This window comes from Nicotiana sylvestris, chromosome 4 (genome assembly GCF_000393655.2).
Source record: "Nicotiana sylvestris chromosome 4, ASM39365v2, whole genome shotgun sequence".
NCBI lineage: Eukaryota > Viridiplantae > Streptophyta > Magnoliopsida > Solanales > Solanaceae > Nicotiana > Nicotiana sylvestris.
Window position 1 is genome coordinate 96244809 of NC_091060.1, and position 25043 is coordinate 96269851.

General features: G+C 38.2%; 3 protein-coding genes across 12 annotated transcripts; 2 read left to right on the forward strand and 1 right to left on the reverse strand.

Annotated features, from left to right (window-relative positions):
- Window positions 1-6506: 6506 nt before the first annotated feature.
- On the forward strand, window positions 6507-13015 carry LOC104243567 (pentatricopeptide repeat-containing protein At3g26540). Of its 2 annotated transcripts, XM_070172112.1 has the most exons (3): window positions 6507-9373; window positions 11769-12072; window positions 12215-13015. In XM_070172112.1, the coding sequence occupies exon 1, from the start codon at window positions 6887-6889 to the stop codon at window positions 8972-8974; it is 2088 nt and encodes a 695-aa protein (XP_070028213.1). In that variant the 5' UTR covers window positions 6507-6886; the 3' UTR covers window positions 8975-9373; window positions 11769-12072; window positions 12215-13015. The 2 variants fall into 2 exon arrangements, with proteins under 2 accessions (XP_070028213.1, XP_009797081.1); XM_009798779.2 differs by lacking the exon at window positions 11769-12072.
- Window positions 13016-14077: 1062 nt separating this feature from the next.
- On the reverse strand, window positions 14078-15865 carry LOC104243561 (small ribosomal subunit protein uS5x-like). The gene is made up of 2 exons (XM_009798769.2): window positions 15020-15865; window positions 14078-14438 (listed from the first exon to the last, which is right to left on the reverse strand). Exons 1-2 carry the CDS (start codon window positions 15683-15685, stop codon window positions 14262-14264), a joined length of 843 nt encoding a protein of 280 aa, XP_009797071.1. The 5' UTR covers window positions 15686-15865; the 3' UTR covers window positions 14078-14261.
- Window positions 15866-16930: 1065 nt separating this feature from the next.
- Window positions 16931-22684, forward strand: LOC104243519 (kinetochore-associated protein KNL-2 homolog). 9 transcript variants are annotated; one of them, XM_070172113.1, is made up of 5 exons: window positions 16971-17123; window positions 17235-17313; window positions 17731-17914; window positions 18207-18351; window positions 18914-22684. In XM_070172113.1, the coding sequence occupies exons 1-5, from the start codon at window positions 17049-17051 to the stop codon at window positions 19835-19837; spliced, it is 1407 nt and encodes a 468-aa protein (XP_070028214.1). In that variant the 5' UTR covers window positions 16971-17048; the 3' UTR covers window positions 19838-22684. The 9 variants fall into 9 exon arrangements, with proteins under 9 accessions (XP_009797034.1, XP_070028214.1, XP_009797025.1 ...); XM_009798723.2 differs by having other exon boundaries at window positions 17737-17914; XM_009798726.2 differs by having other exon boundaries at window positions 17012-17123; window positions 17235-17320; window positions 17737-17914.
- The last annotated feature ends 2359 nt before the right edge of the window (window positions 22685-25043 follow it).

The window sequence follows — 25043 nt, forward strand, 5'->3', positions numbered from 1 at the left end:
GTATCGCCTAGTGGATTGCAAAAAAAACAATCTGGTGTCACAAGTCTAAAGCCTCTAAATACAACTAGTCCAACTGTCTAATACATAACAAGTCTAAAAATGCAGAAAACAAGGATAGGAAGGAGGAAAGTAGGGCTGCGGACGCCATGCAGCTACCTTACAGTCTCCGGTCAACTCCGATAATGCTGAGGACCCTCACTCTGCCACTCGGGCACCTGGATCTGCACACAAGGTGCAGGGAGTAATATGAGTACGTCAACTCAGTAAGTAACTAAAGTAAATAAGGTCTGAGTGCAGTGACGAGCAGTTAAAATCATATGTAAGAGTATACAACAGAGTATCAAATCAACTCAACAGTTCAAAAAGCCAAATTGTTCGTAAAACTTCAGTTTCAGTTGAAATACTTTGAAATCATTTACTTAGCAATTTTCAACAGATGCTTATTTTAAAAAGAAGAGTGAAATCAGCAAAAATGTCATAAATGGGCCCCTCGGACAAGGTATCACTCATATATATAGCCTCTCGGGCAAGTGTCTCAGTCACTCGTAACTCAGCTCTCATCACACAGTACTGACGCTCAACACTCTGGCTCAATAATATCTCATAATAGTCATAATTATAATAATCGTTGCGGCGTGCAGCCCGATCCATAGTTTATAGTCGACCTCGCTCACTAGGGATGTACACACTCCGGAGGGGCTCCCACAACCCAAGCGACATATCGCTGCGGTGCGTAGCCCGATCCAATATACATATCGTTGCGGCTTGCAGTTCGATCCATATAATTATCGTTGCGGCATACAGACCGATCCATAATATATATATATATATATATATATATATATAATCCTCACAATTAGGTCCTCAACCTCTATCAGTCATTAACCTCACAGCCACTCGTACATAACAGTGGAAATCAGGGAAACTCAGCCCAAACTATTTTCACATATTAAGAGGTAGAGTGATAAAACCAAATTTAATAAATAAACAGGTAAAACATGACTGAGAATATACTTTCAATCAAATAAAGTGAAGAAAATAGTAAAAATGCCCCTAAAGGTCTAAACATGTTGGCACAAGGCCCCAAACATGGCATACAACCCAAAATATAGTATCAATCTCTAAAATACAGATCAAGAATCCTAAGAAGGGGGACCGTCAGCTTGCCTACCTGCACCTGCCGGCATGAAATGCAGGCCCCATGAAATAGAGCGTCAGTATAAAAAATGTGTTGAGTATGTAAGGCATGAAAATTAGTACGTAAAAGACATAGATGAAACATGGAATATAGAAACACATCTTTAAATTTGAATAACTTTGTAAGTTCTAAAATATTTATAATGCCATGCACGTTCGTATAAATATCGTGCCATGCATAGATATGGGTGTACATTATATCATCAAGCCACTGAAGGCATCCATCATATAGTCTCGGCCACTGTGGGCAACATTATCAACATATACTAGCTAATCAGGTGGTGGTGCATATATAACGTCGTAACCTTTTCCTATATCCCATATATATATATATATATATATATATATATATATATATATATACATAAATACGCGTATACAACGTCATCTGGTCATGGGTCAATGCACATGTATAAATGGGTGAAATGCATGAAAAATACGTAAAAATCTCAATATTCCTTCCGGATGAACTATTTCAACTACGTATTATTTTGAGACCCATTAACAGAAGATAATAATAATTCTCACGGGGAATCAAGAATATAGACACCCCTAGTATCTCTATGAATAGAGTAATTTATGAAAACTGTGCGTTTTCTCATTTTTCAGTATAATTTGGACCATACAAAAATGAAAGAAGGGGTAGCCTTAACGTACCTGGAGTAGAGAAAACTCCGTATAATATTCTTGGAGAAGATTACACGTACTCCTTTAGGACCGTAAAATTTTACGTTGCTACGATTCTAACAAATTCTCGTTGGAATTGTGTTGTTGCATTGAACTTAGAATCGCAAGAACTAGATTGAAATAGCTACTGTTCTTGAGATATTCGAACCAGGAAATGAAAATGTTTCTTTCTTTAGGACTATACACGTTCTTGGTTCATTTTTGTTTCTTTCTTTAGGACTCTACACGTTCTTAGTTCAGTTTTGTCCAAAATGAGTGGAACATGACTTTTGCTTATTAAATTCTAAAAATTATTAGATAGCCACCTAGAATTATATGACTACTTTGTCATTTTCTAGGTTTGTGTCTTCTTGCCACGTTTGGGGGGGTTAATTTATTAATTTTTTATCCACTTATTAGTTAACTGGGTAATGTCCTGTTACCCGGTAATTAATCAATTACTCGCATAATTTAAAAATTATCTCAAATTACTTAAAATTCTACTTATTTTTAATATACTTTATACATTATATTATCGTGGTCATATGGTACCTTGCATGCTACTAGTTCATAATTATCGGGTATTATTCCTCAACCCGTATTTTATCCTAAATTGGCTACTTTCAACGAAACTCATTTTCTTTAATTCGTGTACCCTTTATCCTTCATGACACTCATTTATCGTTTGTTATAAATAGTATAAATATGTTAACCTCAATATAATTTCACCCCTAGTCTGCGTCAATTAACTGAAGACGAAACTTTTAGCGTATGAAAATGCGAGATGTAACAATAATGGCTCAGCATAGAAATGAGGAGAGGCGGCGGGATCAGTACTGACCTAGAGTTCTAGTGAAGAACTAGGGGTCTTAACCCAATTAGAACCAGAGGGCTCTTCTTGGGCGGATGTCACGACCCCAAATACCCGGTCATGATGGCGCCTTTCACAATACTAGGCAAGCCAACCCAATCAAGTATCCACAGTCAATTTCTTTTGATAAAAACATTTTTCTAACATTAATTACGTCTCAATTTTCATAAGAAATATCTAGATCACTGAAATGTGCGGAAAATAGTAAAAACATCAAACCAACACAGCCCAACAATCTGGTGTCACAAGTCTAGAGCCTCTAAATACAACTAGTCCGACTGTCTAATACATAACAAGTCTAAAAATGCAGAAAAAGGATAAGAAGGAGGAAAGTAGGACTGCGGACGCCATGCAGCTACCTTGCAGTCTCCGGTAAACTCCAATAATGCTGATGACCCTCACTCTGCTGCTCGGGAACCTGGATCTGCTCACAAGGTGTAGGGAGTAACGTGAGTATGCCAACTCAGTAAGTAACTAAAGTAAATAAGGCCTGAGTGCAGTGACGAGCAGTTAAAAATCATATGTAAGAGTATACAACAGAGTATCAAATCAACTCAACAGTTCAAAAAGCCAAATTCTTCGTAAAACTTCAGTTTCAGTTGAAATACTTTGAAATCATTTACTTAGCAGTTTTCAACAGAGGTTTATTATAAAAAGAAGAGTAAATCAGCAAAAATATCATAAATGGGCACCTCGGGCAAGGTATCACTCATATATATAGTCTCTTGGGCAAGCCTCTCGGTTACTCGTGACTCAGCTCTCATCACACAGTACTCACGCTCAACACTCTGGCTCAATAATATCTCATAATAGTCATAATTATAATAATCGCTGCGGTGTGCAGCCTGATCCATAGTTAGTCGACTACGCTTACTAAGGGTGCACACACTCTAGAGGGGCTCCTAGAGCCCAAGCGTTATATCACTGCGGCACGCAGCCCAATCCAATATACATATCACTGTGGCGTGCAGCCCGATCCATATAAGTATCGTTGCAGCGTGCAACCCGATCCATAATATATATATAATCCTCACCATTAGGTCCTCAACCTCTCTCAGTCATTAACCTCACAGTCACTCAGGCATAATAGTGAAAATCAGGGAAACTCGGCCAAACAGTTTTCACATATTAAGAGGTAGAGTGATAAAACCAGATTTAATAAATAAACAGGTAAAACATGACTGAGAATATGCTTTCAATCAAATAGAGTGAGGAAAATAGTAGAAATGCTCCTAAGGGTCTAAACATGTCGGCACAAGGCCCCATACATGGTATGCCACCCAAAATATAGTATCAATCTCTAAAATACGGGATATCATAAGATTTCAAATCAAGTACGTGGCTTAGTAGTCGCTACGGGACGGACCAAGTCACAATCCCTACTGGTGCACGCCCACACGCTCGTCACCTAACATGTACGTCACCTCATTTATCAAAACAATACGAAATACCGAGGTTTTGTACCCTCAGTTCCAGATTTACAATGGTTACTTGCCTCAAACCGGATGAATTACTATTCCGCGATCCCTTTGCCTCTCGCCTCGGCCTCAACTCGCGCCGAATCTACCCAAAATCAGAATCATAACATTAGAATATACTAAGGGAACGAAGCCCATACAAAAATAATCAAGTTATAACAAAAATTCCGAAATTGGTCCAACCCGATCCCTGAGCCCACGTCTCTAAATTCGATAAAAATCACATCAACGAAATCCTTATCCTCCCACGAGTTCATACATACCAAGAATACCAAAATCCGACCACAAATGGCCCCTCAAATCCCTAGATTAAGGTCTCAAGTTTCCAAGCTCTAACTCCCTAATTTAGGCTTCAAATCCCCCAATTTCATGTTTAATTAGGTAGAAATCACAATAGGATCGAGTATTAAGTCCATAATTCTTGCCTCTAAGAAGTTCTCCTTGATTCCCTCCTCAATCTCTCTCAAAAAGCTCCAAAACTTAGTCAAAAATGGTGAACTTAGGCCAAAAGTCGCGAAAATGGCCTTTTAAACATTCTGCCCAGCGATTTGAAATACTTCTTTGCTAACGCGGTCAAAGCCTCGCGTTTGCGAAGCACAAAAATACCGTTGACCAAAAATCTTCTTACGCGAATGCGACCACCCCTCGCGAACGCGATGCTTCAGCCACTCAAACCTTCGCGAACGCGATATCCCCATTGTGAACGCGATGAACAATGACCCAGCCCTTCGCGAATGCGGGACCCTCATCGCGAACGCGAAGGCCAATGCTCCTGCCTCACATCCTAACCCTTCGCGAACGCGAGGGTCCACTCGCGAATGCGAAGCACAATTGTCTACAACACTAACAACAGATTTCCTGCAATCTTTTTCAACTTGAAATGATCCGTTCAACCACCCGAAACTCACTCGAGGCCCTCAGGACCTCAACCAAACCTGCCAACATATCCCATAACTTCATTCAAACTTGTTCCAACTTTCGGGACGCTCAAAACAACATCAAAACACCAAAATCACATCGGATTCAAGCCAAAAATTCCAAATTCCGCTTTCGATCAAAAAGTCTATCAAACCACGTCCGAATGATCTGAAATTTTGCACACCCATCCCAAATGACACAACAAACCTATTGCAACTCTCGAAAATCCATTCCGACCCCTATATCAAAATCTCACCTATTAACTGGAAAACGCCAAAATTCCAACTTCGCCAATTCAAGACTAAATCTACTCCGGACCTCCAAAACACATTCCGATCACACTTCTAAGTCCCAAATCATCTCCCGAAGCTATCTGAACCATCAAAATTCACATCCGAGCCCTTTCTCACATAAGTGAACATCCGATTGACTTTTACCAACTCAAGCCTACTCAAAAGAGACTAAGTGTCTCAAACCTTACCAAAACCTCTCTGAACCCGAATCAATCAACTCGATAACATGTAATATAGCTGAAGAAAATAATAAGAAGCAGAAATAGGGAAAACAGTGTGGTAACTCATGAAATGACCGGCCGGGTCGTTACTGCGGAGGGATCAAGTCCCTCAATTGGTTCCCCAGTAGTACTGTCAGGTGCCAAAGTTTCGACAGGCACCAATTCCCTACCCTCGTCCTCTGTACCATTATCTTCCCCTGAGACTTAGACACACCCTCATAACCTCCATCCAGATTTCTCTCAGCAGCTATTGACAACATATTTTCTATAGCTTCATGTTCTTGTAACTCAAAGTAACTTCAGAAGCTATAAGAGGAGCATTACCTGTAGAAAAAGGCTTGGGGTTGTCATTGTTGATTCATCACTAGTATGACCCACAGTCTGTTCTTTCTCAGATCTTTCCTCCACTGGTAGGCTAGAAACTTCTTGATTTTCTGTTTCCTCCACTGTAACTTCTTCGACATCTTTTCCGGCAAGGCAGTAGGAGAGGTCGCAACCACATATTTCTTGGGAGTCGACGTTTTGGACTCCGATGAGAACCAGTACTTGACTGGGTTAGAGAGGAAGCAGAGGGTGATTGTGACTCTAGGTTAGGGTTTGGACTAGTCGGAGTGGGAGTGTGGGCTCGATTGCTGGAGCTTCAATGGATGAAGATCCTATTAAACACGACTTAAATAGTAATTTGTCAATAGTAGGCTGAATAATGTAATTATATACAAATTCAATCAATGATAAATACTCCTCCCAAGAAGCAGCCCTCAAAATATTATTGAAGATCCTATTAAACACTTCCATTATTTCCATGACTTGAGAATGATAGAAAACAACAATTTTGTTCCCAACCTTCCTCACAAGATTTTCTAAAATTGACTCAAGAATTTAGAGTCCATATAAATAATACTAATAATAGTCATCGAATTCCGTACGGCTTCCCAAAAAATTGACACAAACTAATTGACAATATGAGACGCAGCATCACTTTGCTTGCTTACATTCTGTGCATGAACAAGTTAGCTCGATCATTACGTTATTAAATAAAAAGGGGAAAAAGAAGAAGAGAAAAGTAGGGTGCAGCCTGCAGCGACTTGTCTATTGAGTAGACAAATCATCTAAGTTAGTGAGAAGTGATGTTAATTAATTTTTGGCCACAATCAAAACCAAATCTAGCGCTGTCAATGAGATGGTGTTATATTTTTGAGTCCCGAAACTGACAGTAAGAATTGAGTCATCCATGCGACTTGCATGGGCATAAACGCAGCCTCCGTTCTGAACCATCTCATCAATGGCGAACCCACCACCTCCAAAGCGCCAAGGTCTCAAGAAGCAAAAGCCTTAACTACCACAATCCTCAACCACCTTCGTTTAGGCCGACTTGGAAAGGCCGTCTCTGTTTTATTCTCAGCTCCAGTACCTTTCCCTTTTGATCTCTATGCTCATCTCTTCAGAATCTCTGCCTCTAAGAAGACCATTGTCGAAGTCCGTAAAGTGGAGTCCCATTTGGTCAGTTTCGCCCCAACCCCACCTGTGTTCTTGCTCAATCGAGCTATCGAGGCATACGGTAAGTGTGGGTGTTTGGCTGACGCTCGAGAGCTGTTTGATGAAATGCCTCAAAGAGATGGTGGGTCTTGGAATGCTATGATTACTGCTTATTCACAAAATGGGTATTCTGGGAAGGCATTGGGCGTGTTCTCTGATATGCATAAGTCTGGGATTTTTGCTGCTGAGGTCACTTTTGCAAGTGTTCTTGCTTCGTGTGCCTCTACCTTGTCATTTTGGCTTTCTACACAGGTGCATGCCCTCATTTTGAAATATGGTTTTGGCGGTAACGTGATTTTAGGGAGTTCACTTGTGGATGTGTATGGCAAGTGTAGGAGAATGGGTGATGCGCGGAGAATGTTTGATGAAATTGAGAGTCCAAATGTTGTTTCTTGGAATGTGATTGTTAGGAGGTATCTTGAGGTGGGTAATGGAAAAGAGGCTGTCTTTCTGTTTTTCAAAATGATTAGTCTTAATGCGAGGCCGCTGACATTTACAGTCTCAAATGCTCTAGTTGCTTGTTCTAGTTTTGGAGGATTTCGTGAAGGAATTCAAAGTCATGGATTTACAATCAAGATTAATTATGAAGAGGATGAGGTGGTTTCATCCTCTCTGATTGATGTGTATGTCAAATGTGGGGATTTGGTGAGTGCTCGGACGATGTTTGACCTGCTATCCCCTAAAAATTTGATTCATTGGACTTCTATAGTGTCAGGATATGCCATGAGCGGGAAAACCAGGAAAGCAAGGGAGCTTTTTGATAGGATGCCCGAACGCAATATAGTTTCATGGAATGCAATGCTAGCAGGATATGCGCGTAGTTCACAATGGGATGAAGCAATGGAGTTAATTGTTTTAATGTGCAAAGATACGAGGGACATTGATCATGTGACTCTCAGTTTGATCCTAAATGTTTCTGCAGGGCTTTCTGATGTTGAGTTGGGAAAGCAGGTTCATGGATATATATATAGGCATCGTTTCTACTCCGACTTGTCCGTTGCCAATGCACTTCTTGATATGTATGGAAAATGTGGGAACTTGAGAAGGGCTAGAGCTTGGTTTTACGAAATGAGTCATTTCCGAGATATGGTTTCTTGGAATGCTTTGTTGAGTAGCTATGCTCGACATAGGATGAGTGAAGAAGCTTTAGTAATTTTCTGGGAAATGCTAGGAGAGGCAACACCAAGTAAATTCACTTTTGCTACTCTCTTGGCGGGTTGTGCAAATATCTTTGCTCTTGAACATGGTAAACAAATCCATGGATTTATGATTAGAAATGGTTATGATTTGGATATCGTGATTAAAGGAGCTTTGGTTGACATGTATTCCAAATGTCGTTGTCTTGACTATTCACTGAATGTTTTCATTGAGACTCCTGTGAAAGATGTTGTTCTCTGGAATTCTCTGATGCTGGGATGTTATTATAATAAACGAAGTGAAATATTATTTCAGTTGTTTGAGGCAATGAAGGAGGATGGTGTGAAGCCTGATGGTACTACTTTCCAAGCTGTATTGCTTGCATGTATTTCTCAGGGTTGTGTGAAATTGGGTAGGCTGCTTTTCAATTCAATGAGTGATGATTACTTTATTATACCACGTTTGGAGCATTATGAATCTATGATTAAGCTATATGGTCTGTATGGATTCTTTGACGAGCTTGAAGATTTTGTTAAGAAGATGCCATTTCAACCAACAGCCCCTATGTTAACAAGAGTTTTTGACTCTTCCAAAGAGCACGGGAATACAAGGTTAGGAGAATGGGCTGCCAGACAACTTAATCTTCTGAAGGACTGAAATTTTCTATTCCATTCTGCTTCAAAGTTATGGATGAGAACTAACTTGTAACAAGGTTGGCAAAGGCTATTGTCACTAAAACATGTAGACACAGCCTGCTTGCTGATTTGGAACTTTTGCAACAATATTTTGATTGCTGTCAGACCAATACTTTACTGGAGCCAAATATTGCAGACTCAGATCTCGGGAAAGTACTTGAACCTATGAGTATTTGCATAATTCAAACACAACAATATTTTGAACTGCAACACATATAAGTTGCATTTTAGGTGGCCGCTGCATAACTCTTGGTAATATAAATGCTGATCATCTGTGGTGGCTTTGGTATTTCCGACAAGGAAATGGCTGCATGATGGCTGTTTCTAACAGATAAATAGGGAACAGATCTTGCTTTTCCTGGTATGTATGTTACACCACTCATTTTTTCTTACCTTTGTATGAAACATGTTTGAAAATTTAATGAAGAAAATTTCTTAGGACTTCCTTTGAAGTATGGAACTGCGATTAGATCATTGTTTACCGTACTAACAGAAGGGACAGGTAGAAGTGGAATTATGTTGTTGGAAAAAAAAAAGGGACGGCTATAAGTGTTAGTATTTTCATTTAGGTGTATAGATGTTCCCCTATGCATTATAAGTTGTACTTTTTGTTCTGTTATGTGCTCTCTTGTGTATTCTCATTTTTTCTGTAACTTTTAGTTGCTTTTTCTGTAAATCATCTTACTTAGTGCTCGAGGATAATTTGGGTGGAGGAAAATGTGGTTGCTCCCTTTTAGTGCATATGATGTTGTACCTACTGCCTTTAATATATGCTTATTTATGAAATTTCTTTTGTCCAGTGAAGATACCTAGTCCTCGTCTACAGCTTAATGGTTTCACAATTGTTATACAGGTCTATTTAAATGTTTATAATAAATGGTTCTGGAAGCCAACATACAACTTCAGATATTTTCCTGCTCATTGCTCGAAATTCTGATCTTATACACTTCGTATCGCAATTCATATGTCATGGTTTGACCATTTTGGGTCAAGTTGATATTTCAAAAGTACATCTTCAGTCCTAGGGTGTCAAATGGGCCAGTCTGTCAAATTTGGTCGGGTTAAATGAGTTAAGTCTATAAGAAGGTCATGCGCAACATGTCCAAAGTTTGTTTAGACAAGATGAATTGGATCAAGATACACTAAGTAATTAGCTAATAGATCATAGTGCAACCCACCCAATTTGACCCTGCTTTACCTTTTCATGCCAAGCACCTACATCGTACCAGCTACTAAAAGAAGGAAAAGGTCCAAATTTGCCCGTAAATTATGCCGAATGGTCTAACTTTTCCCTCCATTAATAGTTTGGATCAAAATGAGGCCCTGTCATGAAAAGAGCTCACCTATACCCTTATTCCGAGACGTAGCATTATTTGTTCAAATTAACTTCTAATTACACTTATTAACACCTGGGATTGCCATGTGTCCCCAGTGGCGAAATTTTAACCCATCCATTTTTACCATCTCCCCTCTCCACCTCCTATCCCCATTTCCCTCCCCCACTCCCAATACCACCACAAATCTGTCCCTTAAAAGAGGCAAGACCACCTTCACTACCTCACTGCCACCTCCCATCAAGTATGGCTGAGATTCCATGGCCACTCTTTCTTGCCAACACCATTCTTCAACCAGAAAAGACAACCATCACCCCGCAAAACAACTATGAAACCCATCAATATCCCAACCCGACATCAGCAATGAGAAAAGAACCACCAGTTCCATCACCTTCGTCACTGCTGATGGCTTTCATAGTCACTATCGTACCATCTCCTCTCCTTTTCACCTCCTCAACCAGATACCACCCAACAACAACAACCTCCATCACCTTTCTGTCGGTCGACCCGATCTCCTCCACTGCTCCATCACTTTCTTCAACTTGTTCCTCATCTCCACCAAATTAGAAATCTACTATCACCACTCCACTACAATTTCTTCACATAAATCAACCTTTACCAAAAGCTTGGCTGAATACTTGTGATCTATGTAAAGCGGTTGTAATAGGGGATCTATGTACTATTCTTCGCATTTATAATGGAAAACTCTCTGCTTCTGCCCTGAGGACGTAGGTTTGATCGAATCTCGTTAACTCCTTGTATTATTTCTTTTTCTCTATTTGCTTTATGTCTGATTGTGTGCTAGTAAAACCCATGATCTTCCGCAACAAGAAATCGTAGCAAGTTGGAGGGCAAGAAAGTTGAACGCCAGAAGAAAAGAACTTTTGGAGATTGACCTTTTTGTATTTTTTGGTTGATTTGGAGGGAAGAATTAGAAGAATTTATGAGGTGTAAAAAAACTTTTTTTAGAGGGTTAAAATTTTTATTCCATTTATACTTCTGATGTGAGACAACTCTGATGTATTTCTATACTACTGTAGTGCCACACCATGTTAGTTTCTTCTTTTAATATTAATTAATAAAGGTAATGCGCCACCATGGGTGCCACATTAATGAAATACTTCAATTTTTTTTTTTTGGGGGGGAAATATTCCTACTCCTTTTCTCAATCTCATAGCTTGTCAAGACAAGTACTTTTTTTAAGTACGGGGAAGCAAATTGGGTATTTTTTAGTTATGTCCACAACACTCGTGTAAATAAAAATTATTGTTTTAAGCAACTACATTTGCTAAATACTTTATTAGTTTTGGTTTTTCTCTTTTTTAGTTATGTCCACAACACTCGTGTAAATAAAAATTATTGTTTTAAGCAACTACATTTGCTAAATACTTTATTAGTTTTGGTTTTTCTCTTTTTAAATAGGCAAGTGCTCTGAGGTGAGGACTTTGTTTAGAGTTAACAGTGCAGCACGTGGTGTGGGTTAGGCGAATGTCATGGGTTCGAATCCTGCCACAGAAAATGCATGCATGTATTTAAGTGGAGGATGGTAGATGAGCGGGCCCATTATCCACTAAGTTTTGAACCATGCGCCATTGGCCTTTGAGATTTCTTGGCCATAAAAATAGTAAGCAAGTATATGACATGGATATATGTGCGTATCTTTCTATGAATGGTTTTAGAAGAGAATTTTGAAAAAGCTGATTGGAGTTTCTACAATCAAAGTTGGGTAAGGATAAAGAATTTAATTTAAGGAGTACTTCCGAATTTACTGCATCATTTGCTTGTACCTATTCAATATATGTTTGGTCGCATGGAAGATGAAAACCTAGCTGTCTTACTTGCTGAATCTTCTTTTTCACCTGCAATAGGATATCCAACTGGGGCAGAAACAGATCGATGGCCAGTGAAGAACAGAAAGCTATTCAATCAAACAACAAGTCGAGGTCAATCCCCATAGAAGGCGGATGTAGTATTAGTGACAAAGTTGCTTCAGAGAAGGAACTCGGCTCCATCAGCCTTTTCACTTGAGCAGAACTAGTCCAAGGTGAACATGGGCGAAGAAATTGTTCTTAATTAAGATGTGATACAAGTAAGTGTTTGTGAAAGAACCATAGTGGACTGCACTCCAGTTGCTATCATTGGACCAGCTGACATGACTACTCAGACAGATGGGTGAAAAGATGACACTGGATTGGGTTAAGCTGAAAGTTAAGCTGACTTCAGGATTCTTCCGACTGTACACCAGAGGCCAATAGAAGAGTTCATTGTAGTACTACAAGCAGTGGAATAAGGCTGGTGATAATAAGTCTAGTTCTAAGTCATATAAGAAGGTAAAAACAGCAAATTCAAGGACATCCTGGAACTACAATATCTGCTATGGATGAAAGGGGAGAATTTCAAATTTTGTTTAGTGATTTTTCTACAAGTCAGGCTGCTGCTGCTGCTGCTTCTTCTTCTTCTTCTTCTTCTTCCTCTTATTATTATTATTATTATTATTATTATTATTAGAAAGAAAAGTAGTAGAATTTTGCAAGGGGGTAGATAACCTTTTTGGAGAGTTAAATATGTTATACCTTTGCTCATTTTTAGTGTTGGATTGAAAAAACATTTCATTTTTTCCCTGTTGTTGACATAACAATTAAAGATAATAATGTTGGAGGGCGAAAGGATGCCGATTTTTGGTGATTGTGACTAGTAGTACAAAACGAATATTATGTTTACATGTTGGAAGCAAGTGATGAAGTCAGAGTTCAAGAAACAACGTAGGAAAGAGTTGCATTTTTTGAAGACTAACCCTTCTTTATAAAAAGCTAACCCTTCTTCTTTATAGAAGGCTAACCCTTTAAAGATGCTGCATTTAAAAGATATAGAGAAGTGTTGCAATTTTAAAAGATTAAATCATCCTCCCTTTCCGGGGAAAAAGAAATACTAGTAGAATTTGCAAGGGTGTAGAATACCTTTTCTGTAACAATAATAGTATTTTTATTGTTTGTCCTTTTGCTTAATTTGTGTTGGATTGGAAAAATCATTTGATATTTGTGTGTGTGTGTGTGTTGGTTGACATAAATATCAAAGCTAATAACGTTGGAGTGAGATAGGATGGTGGTTTTTAGTGATTGTGACTAGCAGTACAAAGCAAAAACAATGTCATGTTGGAAGCAAGTGAATGAAGAATAGTTGAAAAACATAGGAAAGAGATGCATTTTAAAAGACTAACCCTTCTGTAATAAATTATTATTCTTGGGGAAGCATTTCACAGTTTAGGATAACCAAACTAGCATACCAGAAAAAAGACAAAGAAATAAAGAAAAATATTGAAGTTTGTTATCATACATATATTTATAGTTTACGAGATTGTTCAAGCTATTATTGTGAAAATTGATTACTACAAATATCATTAAAATTTTCTTCTTTTGAACAGAAGAAAGCAAGAGGTGCCATTTGGTTTCTGCAATTACATAGATTTATTTCTATTTTACATAAAACATAAATACCTCAATTGTTTATTCTCTTCCTTAAACGATGTTTTACATCATCATTGAACCAAAAAAAGCAAGCAAGAGGTGCCACTAGTTTCAGCTATTTACATAGATTAAATTCTATTTGCATAAATATCTCAACGACTCCTGCTCGAGTAACGTAATGTGATTTCACCCAAAGTCCAACTGAAAATTAAAGAAATGCGCCATCCTAGAGCTAAGAAGAAAGATGTCCCAGTAAAACACATGAGATCAATCAAGCGGGCAGAAACTACATATATATTGATGAAACAAAAAAAGGAAGCATTATCTTTTGCAAGTCTGCAGAAAACATCCCTCAGAACAGAAAACAAAATTTAGAATACTAATATTTCATAATAGAAAACTACCAAGTAGAACACCAAAACAAGGGAGCATAACGTCTGAACAATCATCATCAAGCTTCAACCCTCTCAGGTGCTGGCGCCTCCTCAGCGGGGTAGACAATAACCTTATTGGCAGGTTTAGACAAGATATCAGCATACTCTTGGAAAGGAGATTTGGTGAAGCGAGTCTCCTTCCAGAAGTCTGGAGTCAGGAACCCATAAGTCTTCATCAAACAATCAAATGTAGCCTGCAACATATAAAGAATGGCATTTACCACCAGTAAAATATATGGTATGTGAACATCAGATGAGGCATCCAAGTGCTATGGCTGAACACATTTAACATTCAGTTAACTGGAAAGTACAAAATGATCCTTCTGCTTGTGAATTTAATTTACTCTTGTCTTATGTCAAGCATGTACTATTACTCCAAAACTGAGGGTAATATAATTCTTAAAATAATCCAAATATAGCATATTTTCTATTTAAAGAGACCAAAAACACACATTTCTATTGCCTATTGATGCTATATATTTCTATCTTATTCTACAAACTCTCGCTTTTATTTCCTGAAATTTGGAATTTCGAGGACAACAATTGACTATCAAAAAGGATACAAAAAGCAGGGAGTACTTTTGGTTTTCAGCAACAAGATACACAAAAGTTATGAAATAGATATACTTTTTTTGGTTCAATCACAAAGTTGAACAACCAATTGCATCCATTCTTACACTATAAGATCACAACATGTACTGAACATATGATCATGTAACAGAATCAAAATACAATTGAAAAAAGATAGTTGCGAGATTTGTTAAATAGATCGAACCTTAACGAAGTTGCCGAGGGTTTTGGTGGATCCACGAGAAGAGGTGAAGACATCCTCAATACCAGCAAACTGAAGCACCTTCTTAGGAACACGAGCAGCCACAATACCAGCACCACGAGGAGCAGGCACCATCCTCACTGTAACTGACCCACATTTCCCAGTTACCTTACATGGCACTGTGTGTGGCTTCCCAATCTTGTTACCCCAGTACCCTCTTCTCACCGGAATCACTGATAACTTGGCCAATATAATTGCGCCACGTATAGCAGTCGCCACTTCCTTCGAGCACTTCACCCCCAAACCGACATGACCGTTCCCATCACCGACGACGACGAAGGCCTTGAATCGGGTTCTCTGACCGGCCCGGGTCTGTTTCTGAACCGGCATGATTTTCATCACCTCGTCCTTTAGAGATGGTCCGATGAGTGTGTCGATGATTTGGAACTCCTTAATAGGGAGTGAGTGGAGGTAGATTTGCTCCAGTGAACGGATTTTGTTGTCTTTCACTAGCCTTCCGAGCTTTGTGACTGGGACCCATTTCTCCTCCTCTGTCTCACGGCGGGGACGACGGCCACCACGGCCGCGTCCGCCGCGGTCTCCACCTCTTCCACCGCGTCCGCCGAAGCCACGGCCAAAGCCTCCTCTCTCCCCTCCTCTCTCAGCCATAGTTGTTTGCTGTCAACGCCTAGGGTTTTAGTAAATACAGAGGAAGTATGAAAATGCAGAATAAGGGGTTGGTTTATAAGGGCTAGGGTTTGTTGATGCGGTGCAATTGGGCTTGAGAGTAAGCTGATTGTGACCCATATAGAACGGCAAGCTTGGCCCAGAGATTTGTAGGAAGGTCATATAGTATTGGGGATCAAATGTGGCATAACTATAACATTAAGAAAGGAAATTCCTAGTTGTACTTTTACAAAAATTACCATTCTTAACTATATTTGAATTTTATAGGAAATATACCTATAGTATTGAAACAAGAAAATAATTATTTTAAAATAAAACAAAAGAGCAACAAGCTCTAGTAGGCTAGTTGGTTAGAGCACTTGTTTAGTAAACGAAGATCTAGGTTTGACTCAATTAAAAGTATTGACACAGCTTGTATTCGTTGCGCGTCTGAATACAAATAATTTTGCACTTGATATGACTTTTTAGCCACTAGTTGAAATGTAATCGAAAAATAATTAATACTTTTTAAAGCGAAAATAATTTTTGGACAAAAATACCCCTATCCCAAAAAAGGCTATTGCAGTTCAATCCCCATGATTTAAACCTAAAGTTCTAAAGTTCTCTACAGGGGAAACTCCAACAATGTGTGGCACTTTAAAGGTAAAACTCCAACACTCCTCGCTTAAGGTAGTCATTTTCTATAAAACTATCTTGACTTATAACTTTATATTACTTATTCCAACTAACACTTAGACATAATTATTAATCTTTAGTATCCAAAAATTTCACTAAACACTCTTTGATTTACTACTAATAATAATATTTTAATTTTTAATTTTTTTTTAACTTGCCAACCAAAATCGAAAAATTTATTTTAGGATAACAATTTTTATATAAACATATTATTAAAAGACAAGTTGGACATAGAATGAGAACTGGTTTCACCAGCCACATCAGGAAAAGACAAGAGAGGTTGGTCTGATGGTAAGCAACATCCACTTCCAATCAAGAGGTCGTAAGTTCGAGTCTCCCCAAGAGCAAAGTGGGAAGTTCTTGAAGCAAAGGATGTTCGGGTTTCTATTTGGAAACAACCTCTCTACCCAGGGTAGGGGTAAGGTATGCGGGGTTGATACATACTCTCTATTCATCGAAACACTTTAATGCCAAGACCTGGACTAAACGTGCTCCAATACTGCAAACGTAAAGGACCATTTCTGTTCATGGTTACATTATAAGGACCAAAATACAACCTATTAGTATACTTAAACTATCTCAAAGAGAGAGCGCGAACCAGAAAGCAAGCTGAGTTTCTCATTTTTGGGGTTTAGGGTTTTTGCAATTTTGCTTCCGATCTTCCCATCTCATGGAGGAACCAAATAGTCCTGTCTCTAATCAGTCTCCTCGCAGCTCCACCTCCTCTTCTTCCTTCCTCAGAGAAGTACATTTTTTTTCTTAATAAAAATTTAATAATTTTGAATTTCCATTAGTTACATTGAATTTTAGTATATACTAAGTGTTCACTGAGAGGTGCATGTAATTTCTTGTGCAGGTTCACTTATACGATTGGTGGTTGACTAAAGCCGAGGATGATGCTGGAGGCAAGCAATTGGCTGTTGAAGGTTTCACTTGTAAAGAGTAAATTCTACCCTCTTCTTCAATTTCCTTGTTATTTGTAAAAACATGTTAACAGTTTCTACTTTATTAGAAGTTAGTTTTTAGAGCAGCACTTAATCTTATCAATCAATAAATCAATCCGTCAATCAACCAGGCTTAATCCCAAACTACTGTGGTCGGACTATGAATCCTCTTTATTGATTCCACTCCTGGCTAATTCAATTCATGTGCTACTTGCACTATCTTTCGGGGCATTTCTAATCTTATTTACTTTAATATGACCAAAAATTCATTTTAAAATCCACATTTCTACTACACTTATTTTGTGGATATGTTGGATCTTAGAGGCGCATTATTCACTTCTTTATAACACTGCTTAACCTCATAACCATTTTATAACATGCTTTTATTTTTGTTAAAATTTAATCAAGACGCAGATGATATGTGGATTTCAAAGTTTTGCTTTGATTGTCTCTCAAGTAGCCACGCAAATTCTTATGATCTTTTCCATGTTTTTTCCATTGATCAGGTAAGAAACACGGTTCGAGAAATGTTCTTTTACATGGATTGTTTTCCAAGTTGCATTCATAAGCTTTTAGAACCTTTTCTGGAAGGGTATGAAGATTTCTTTGGCAACGATCTCATTTTCTAGAACATAATTAGCATAGCTCAGTTTGGAGGCCTTCTTTTGATTTCTTTTCCATGAGTATGTCCGATAAAAGATTTAATTCTCTTTGCACCTGGATGCCCCTACTGGACTGCTCATATCCAAACATAGTAATTCATAAGCTTATCTAGTCTAAAAGTGTTTTAATGGAGCTAGCGTACTGTATTTATTTGATTTCATGTGACAAGGCATTTATTGGATTCCAATCATGTGATATTTTGTTGCACCCCCGTTAAATAGGCGACCAGATGATAGACTTTTCACCTCCGCAGCAATTACAAAGAGGCATGATACTGTCACTTTAGTGACAGTGGATGGCATCACCATTCTTGTTAGCGGTTTAATAAATAGGGCTCGGACTCTTCAAAATGGGTTCTCGTCAGAGGTATTGAAGTTATTTTAGTTCCTAACTCCTCATATGACTGCTTTATTTATTGACAGCTGTTGAGATGGAACATATGATTGAGGTTTACGTTAGCTAACAAGTTTTAGAGGTTCTATTTGAGCCCAACTGTAGCATTAACTGTTGAAATCATAGTACTAGCGGTAGTTTGTCAAACTTGGTGGATGACAATGTACGACACAACAGTGTCACACGCACATCTTGTACATATTTTTTCACGTCAACTTAGTGTTTATTAATGAAATTTTTTACTTGTAAAAATATTCATATTACTATCCAATGGGTCCTTTCTTGTTCGTTTATTTTTGCTTACCTGTTCTGAAATTTGCTCCCCACTCCCCTTTAAGTTCTTCTGAAATCTTTCATCAGCTATCAATCTTCTTACAGATAAACTTTAGTCTTTTTCTGCTTTTGTGCTTTTGCTAAAATAGGAAAGAAAGCCTGCTAAATCATAAAAAGGACTCTTTATTAGCACATTAGTTACAAATTAGAATAAAGTTTTTTTTGAAGATGAAGATAATAAAACTAACTTTCAAACCAACAGGTTTGCAACCAGTTCCTTATTGGATTTCCTTACAACTGGAAAGAATCGGCTGCTCTACCATTTGGAGAATCAACCAATGAAGATACAGCCTTTGGACTTCCTGGTTTCTCGGAGTCAAAGGCATCAGCTGATCGCACAAGTAGCTCCTTCTCTATGCCTATTGATCATCTTACCGCCACTGTTTTACGAGATATCTTAATATCGAGTGCTGGTAATCTAGAAGGTGGGATGCTAAGAAATAGTATTTTTCGTGAAATAGTGCAGAAATATGGCACCAATGCTTTTAATATTGGTGAAGCCTCTTGTTTGAACCAAAAAAGTAGTAATCAGGTCACAACCGAAGATCCTTCTTTGAATGAAAGTCCTATTCAAAAGATGAAAGCTAAAACTAACTGGAAGCAAGAGGATAGCTGTACACCAGATGCAAAATCTGGAAAAGAAGACTTTCAGCAAGCTACTCCGGAGGATATACCAGAAAAGAGTGTTTTGAGTAGAATGCTACATAAAAGTGGTGACAATGCTTCTATCCTTGGTGAAAATTCTTGTTTGAACCAAAAAAGTGGTACTCAACTCATAAGCAGAAGTCTTTTACTGGATGAAACTGCTTATCAAAAGAAGAAAGCTGCAGCTAATTTGAAGAATGAAGATGATAACCATGTGCCCGATGCACAAAGTAGAAAAGAAGTGCTTCAGAAATGTAATGATGAGAGTGGAGCTGGCATTGATAACAATAGCTCAAGTAGCAATCCTTTCACAAGAAGTAAAGATACCCTATATAAGAAAATCACAGTTAACCAGAAGGAAGAAGAAAAGAGAGATGTGCATAAAGTAGAATTTTTACTAGGAGATTTTGAGATACTTAACCATGCCACTAGCTCGAATAATGGTCCATTGACAAGAAGTAGAGCTCAAAAACAAGTTTAAGCAACAAGTTCAAGAAGGAAATAGATTTTTGTGAAAGGTGTTATCGGAGTTCCGTTGTGCAGATTAACTACCTCTGAATAGTAATGGAATTTCCATAAATCATAGTGTTTGTAGATTTATCGCCATGTTGTTGTAGTCCATAAGGGAGACCGGGGAACCATTCTTGTTCAAATTTTGAAGTTTATGTTTTGTTTTGTCAATCTAGCATTTCAATTTTTCTTTTTTGTGTTCCTCTTAAGAAGATGGTGATCGTGCTTGGACCAAGAGGTATTAAGAAGATTAAGCAGTTTCATCTTGTGACAGGGTACTTCAATGCTGATGCTGTATTTTGCACTTTGTCAAAGTTACGTTATTAAAAGAATAGCAGTTACTTTCACTCTGTGAAGAAGTAAATGATATAGAACAATTGAGGGATCTATATTTCAATGAGATATTTGTACTACTCATCTATTGACCATACTTCGAGTTTTTGCTAGAACGTTTCTTGAAATTTACCACAACATTAGATATGCCCTAAAAGAAAATCAATCTATGTATTGATTTTGGGTCATAGTTAGGAAGCTAAGTGAAGGTTACCAAGTTTGAAAGTAGGTAAATTAGACGAGCAATGTTGTGAACCAAGTTGACTTCATAAGGGCCTATAGGCTAGAAGAGATAAATGAGACTGGGTCAATTGAGATTATTGGATCGACTAAAATGTTGGAGAATTATATATGGGATCTAGGCCCAGTTAGAAAGTGGATAAAAAGGACTACAAGGACTACGAGGTTAGAAAGAAGGAATATGTGAATTATGTTGAAGCTTCGGCTCGGCTCAAGTCTGTGCTTCTCATCTCATCTTCTGGTTTTGTATCTCATCCTTTTTCTTCTTAGCTTCCTGTTGCAGTTTCTTTTCTCATCTCGTCTCTATTTCTTAAGTGTTATTTTCTATTGTTCTATGAACATTTGGTTATTGTAATTTCGTTTGGTGAATTAATACCATCAGTTGATTTGGGTGTAATCTCTGGTTTGTTACATTGGTGCTTTCACTGATTAGTACTCCAATGACAGTATTATTAGATCGATTCAGCGGTGGTGACCCAGCGGGTTGGATTTTTTGGGCCGAACGGTATTTCAACTTTCGTGGTTTCTCAGAGAAGTACTGGTTATCTTTGGCTTACCTCTACCTTGATGGCGCTGCACTTTCTTGGTTTGATTGGTTGTATCGGAACAACCAGTTTTGGGATTGGAAGCATTTTAAAGAGAAATTAGTAATGCGCTTTCAGAAACGAACCTTTGCCAATTCTGTGGAGCGTCTAGCCTATCTTTCACAGACACGTTTTCAATATGTACATTTCGAGACTATGGTTCCTCTTAAACCTCAGGGCCCTATCGTTGCTCCTCTACATAATAGCTTCAATTCTTCTGATTTAGACGATGGAGTAGATACAGATGCTTTGGAGGCCAAGTTGCAGGGGTCCCAGACAGATACATCTTTGGGATCAAAGGATGAGTTTGTAGCGAAGGATAGGGAGGACTCTAAGTTGTCTGTAACAGCCAAATCCGCTCCTGTCTCTCAAGATGTCGTTTCGGAGCTTGTCGAGTCTGTTAAGAGCTCGTCAGCAACTTTCGAGCACCAAGTGTTTGATAAAATTTCTCATAGAGCCGAGATAATTTTACCAGAGTTATCCCTTATAGAAAATGACTCGGAGAATATTAGTCCGGTTTTCAACAAAAATCTGGAGTCTGAGACTGAATTATGCATGCATCACAGTCTAATAATTGGTGACTATGGAATTTCTCTGGTCATTAAGGATGGAGACGGTTACAAAGTCACTTATGGAGATGAAGAGAACTCACACACTGGTGTGTGCCAGGCGTTTGATAATTATTCTCAAAAAGCCAGAGAATTTTTGTTTAACAGTGCAGTGCTCTACTCACTTTGGGAAAGGAGTGACCCCTTGATTTTGGATGGAACCCGATTGATGCACAAGCATATATTCATACACTTTCCATTTGATCCTGGAATTGATATTGAAGAAAGAGGGAGTAAAAATGGCATCACAGATACTGCTAGCTGTGAATTGCTATTGAAATGTATAGCAAATGTCTCTTGCATTGCTGAGAATGTTCCTGGGACAACTAATAGTGCTGCTAAGCTCAGACAAATGACTTATGGAAGCTTGAGTGACACCGTTAGGAGCTTCGCTGTTTTGGACACATCTCAAATTGTCACACTTCTTTGCCATGTTATTTGGAATACATTTATTGTTCTTCTGAAGCTAAGCAATAAAGATGAACCCAAGCCTAAACTCCAAGCTACCAACCAAATTATTATATTATTCCTAAAAGTTTCTGCCTATCGTAGCCCATGTGTTTATAATACTCTAAATTGACCAACGAGATTTACTTGCTTGAACCTTGAGGACAAGGTTCTTTTTGAGGGCGAGAGTATTGTTGTGAACCAAGTTGACTCCATAAGCGCCTATATGCTAGAAGAGATAAATGAGACAGGGTCAATTGAGATTGTTGGGCCGAGTAAAATGTTGGAGAATTATATATGGGATCCAGGCCCAGTTAGAAAGTGGATAAAAAGGACTACAGGTTAGAAAGAAGGAATATGCGAATTATGTTGAAGCTTCAGCTCAAGTCTGTGTTTCTCATCTCATCTTCTAATTCTGTATCTCATCCCCTTTCTTCTTAGCTTCCTGTTGCAGTTTCTTTTCTCTTCTCGTCTATAGAGAGTTAAGTGTTATTTTCTATTGTTCTATGAACATTTGGTTATTGTAATTTCGTTTGATGAATTAATACCATCAGTTGATTTGGGTGTAATCTCTGGTTTGTTACAAGCAGCAGGCTGTTCACTTAAGTCATTCCTTTTGGTGTTGGTTCATCTAATTTTGCTTTTCTTGAGAATGAGATTTAGTAAACTACCTATGTTAGACTCAAGGGCATTAAACTATCTGCTGATAAAAGATGGCATAAGTTTATTTTGCAAAATAGGTCTATATTCTTGTAACTTCTGTCAAATGAAGGACAATTCATACAATTTGATTTTAAAATTTGGAGGAGGAAGTGTGTGAATTGATTTAGGCAGGTGAAAATGCTCAAGGCTTAACCAACACCGTCTCCCAGGGAACTTCCTTCTGTAATAACAGATACACTTCAATATACAAGGATCAAATTAGCTTAAACGAAAAGAAGAAGAAAAAAATAGTGCGCATTAGCTCTATCTTTTTTTAATTGTACTATTTTCATGCTTAAAAACTATTACAACTATATTTAACAATAAAAAAAAAATACAAAAATTGTACGAAGTCATGATCGAAGTGCTTCGATTTTTGTTGAATATCATTTGCGTCATTTAGAATTGTGTCGTATATAATTTTTTTGAATAATTTAAGATTATCAGTTGTTATTTGTCTATTATACAATTGGATTGAGGGGAACGACATCCAACTTAACCATGACCACCAAGCCCTCCTCCGTTCTAATGTTAACTTGTCAACGGAATGTTTGGAGCAAAGTTTCAAAGGTAACTATTAACTCAAAACACATCATTTAATTAACACCGCAGTATCCTAAGTATCCTAATTTACTTGTTTAGTGTTTACATCGAACAATATTAACTTACTATAGTTAATAGTAGTATAGAGATTTAGTTCCAAGTGGTGTCACGTGATACCGTTTCATTGAAATTTTTATATGTATGTATACAGTCAAAATCGAGCTTACCCGATTTTACTATTTGATCGAGACAAGGGAGTTGCATCGGGGGTAGCCTCGTAATGAATCAGACACGAGCTCGAATACGAGGCATCGAATCTAAATATCGGAGTGTCTGTTGAGACCGAGGCCAGCAGCAATCGAGATTAAGTATGACCGACTTCGAGTGAAGTGCAGTAACGAAAAGGCGAGATATCCATAACCAGTCGAAGATCACGGTGAAAATCTCCGAACAGATCAAATCAAGGGAAGTTATCTGTACCAATCATGAGATTTACTTTCGTAATTCAAATTGTTCTATAATTAAGATTCATCTAGTATATAAAGGGGGTCCCCATTATTTGTAAACACTTTACATTCACGAATACCAAGACAATATAATATTTCTTTCTTCTGCTCATCAACTTACTGCTCTTGAACTGTTCTTACTTTACTATTCTCGAGGGTTCATCAGCTCGAGGGCATTGCCCAAGCATTGGTTTGTTTTACATTCTTGTCAATTTCCATCATTTATCTCTAAATTAATCAATTGGTATTAAGTGAAATCATGTATCCTTAAAACCATATTACAAGCTTAATTGTTACTCGATTTTTAGGGTAAACAGTTTGGCGCCCACCGTGGGACTAAGGATAATAGTGATTGCTTAATATTAACCTTCATAACACACACTGCTTTTACATTTGTTCTCATAAGTGTTTTTGATTTCAGGAATCAACATGTCAAATTATCAAACAGTACCCACTCACACTGACACCGGCATTGGTCTTCAGGACGAAAACGAACACGTAGGCGCCCTGGGAAACGGGGTGCCTCCAATCAATCCCGATGCACCATAGGCGGTGGATCTGGTTGATGTCAATTCTCATGTCGCCATTCATGGGGATTTAGGTGCCAACCCTGAAAATAGCCTCCGTAGAGACGCCTCAGTAGCCGATCGGAATGCACAAAATGGTGAAGAAGGCGGAGTTAGCCTTCGAATGATATTTGACATGCTACAAACTCAGTAGGCCGCAATAGCGCAACTCCAAAATTAGAATCGAGCCTCAAGTAGAATCGAACTCGATACATCACAGGAAGTTGCTCATAAGATCGAACCCGTGTAGGAAAAATTGAATGATAATGGATCGGGAACTAATCCTGCCATCATGAGAATGCTCGAGAAGCTCACCAAACGGATAGAACCAGGTGAAAAGAAAATCGAGGCTAATGACAAAAAGGTAGAAACGTACAACTCACGAGTTGACCAAATACCGGGGGCACCCCCGATCCTAAAAGGTTTGGATTCGAAGAAGTTTGTGTAGAAGACTTTTTCTCAAAGTGCGGCTCCAAAGCCCATTCTTAAGAAGTTTCGTATGTCGTACATCTCCAAATACAACGGGACCACCGATCCTAATGAACACATCACTTCGTACACATGCGGAATAAAGGGAAATGACTTAGAAAATGATGAGATTGAATCTGTTTTGTTGAAAAAATTTGGAGAAACTTTATCGAATGGGCA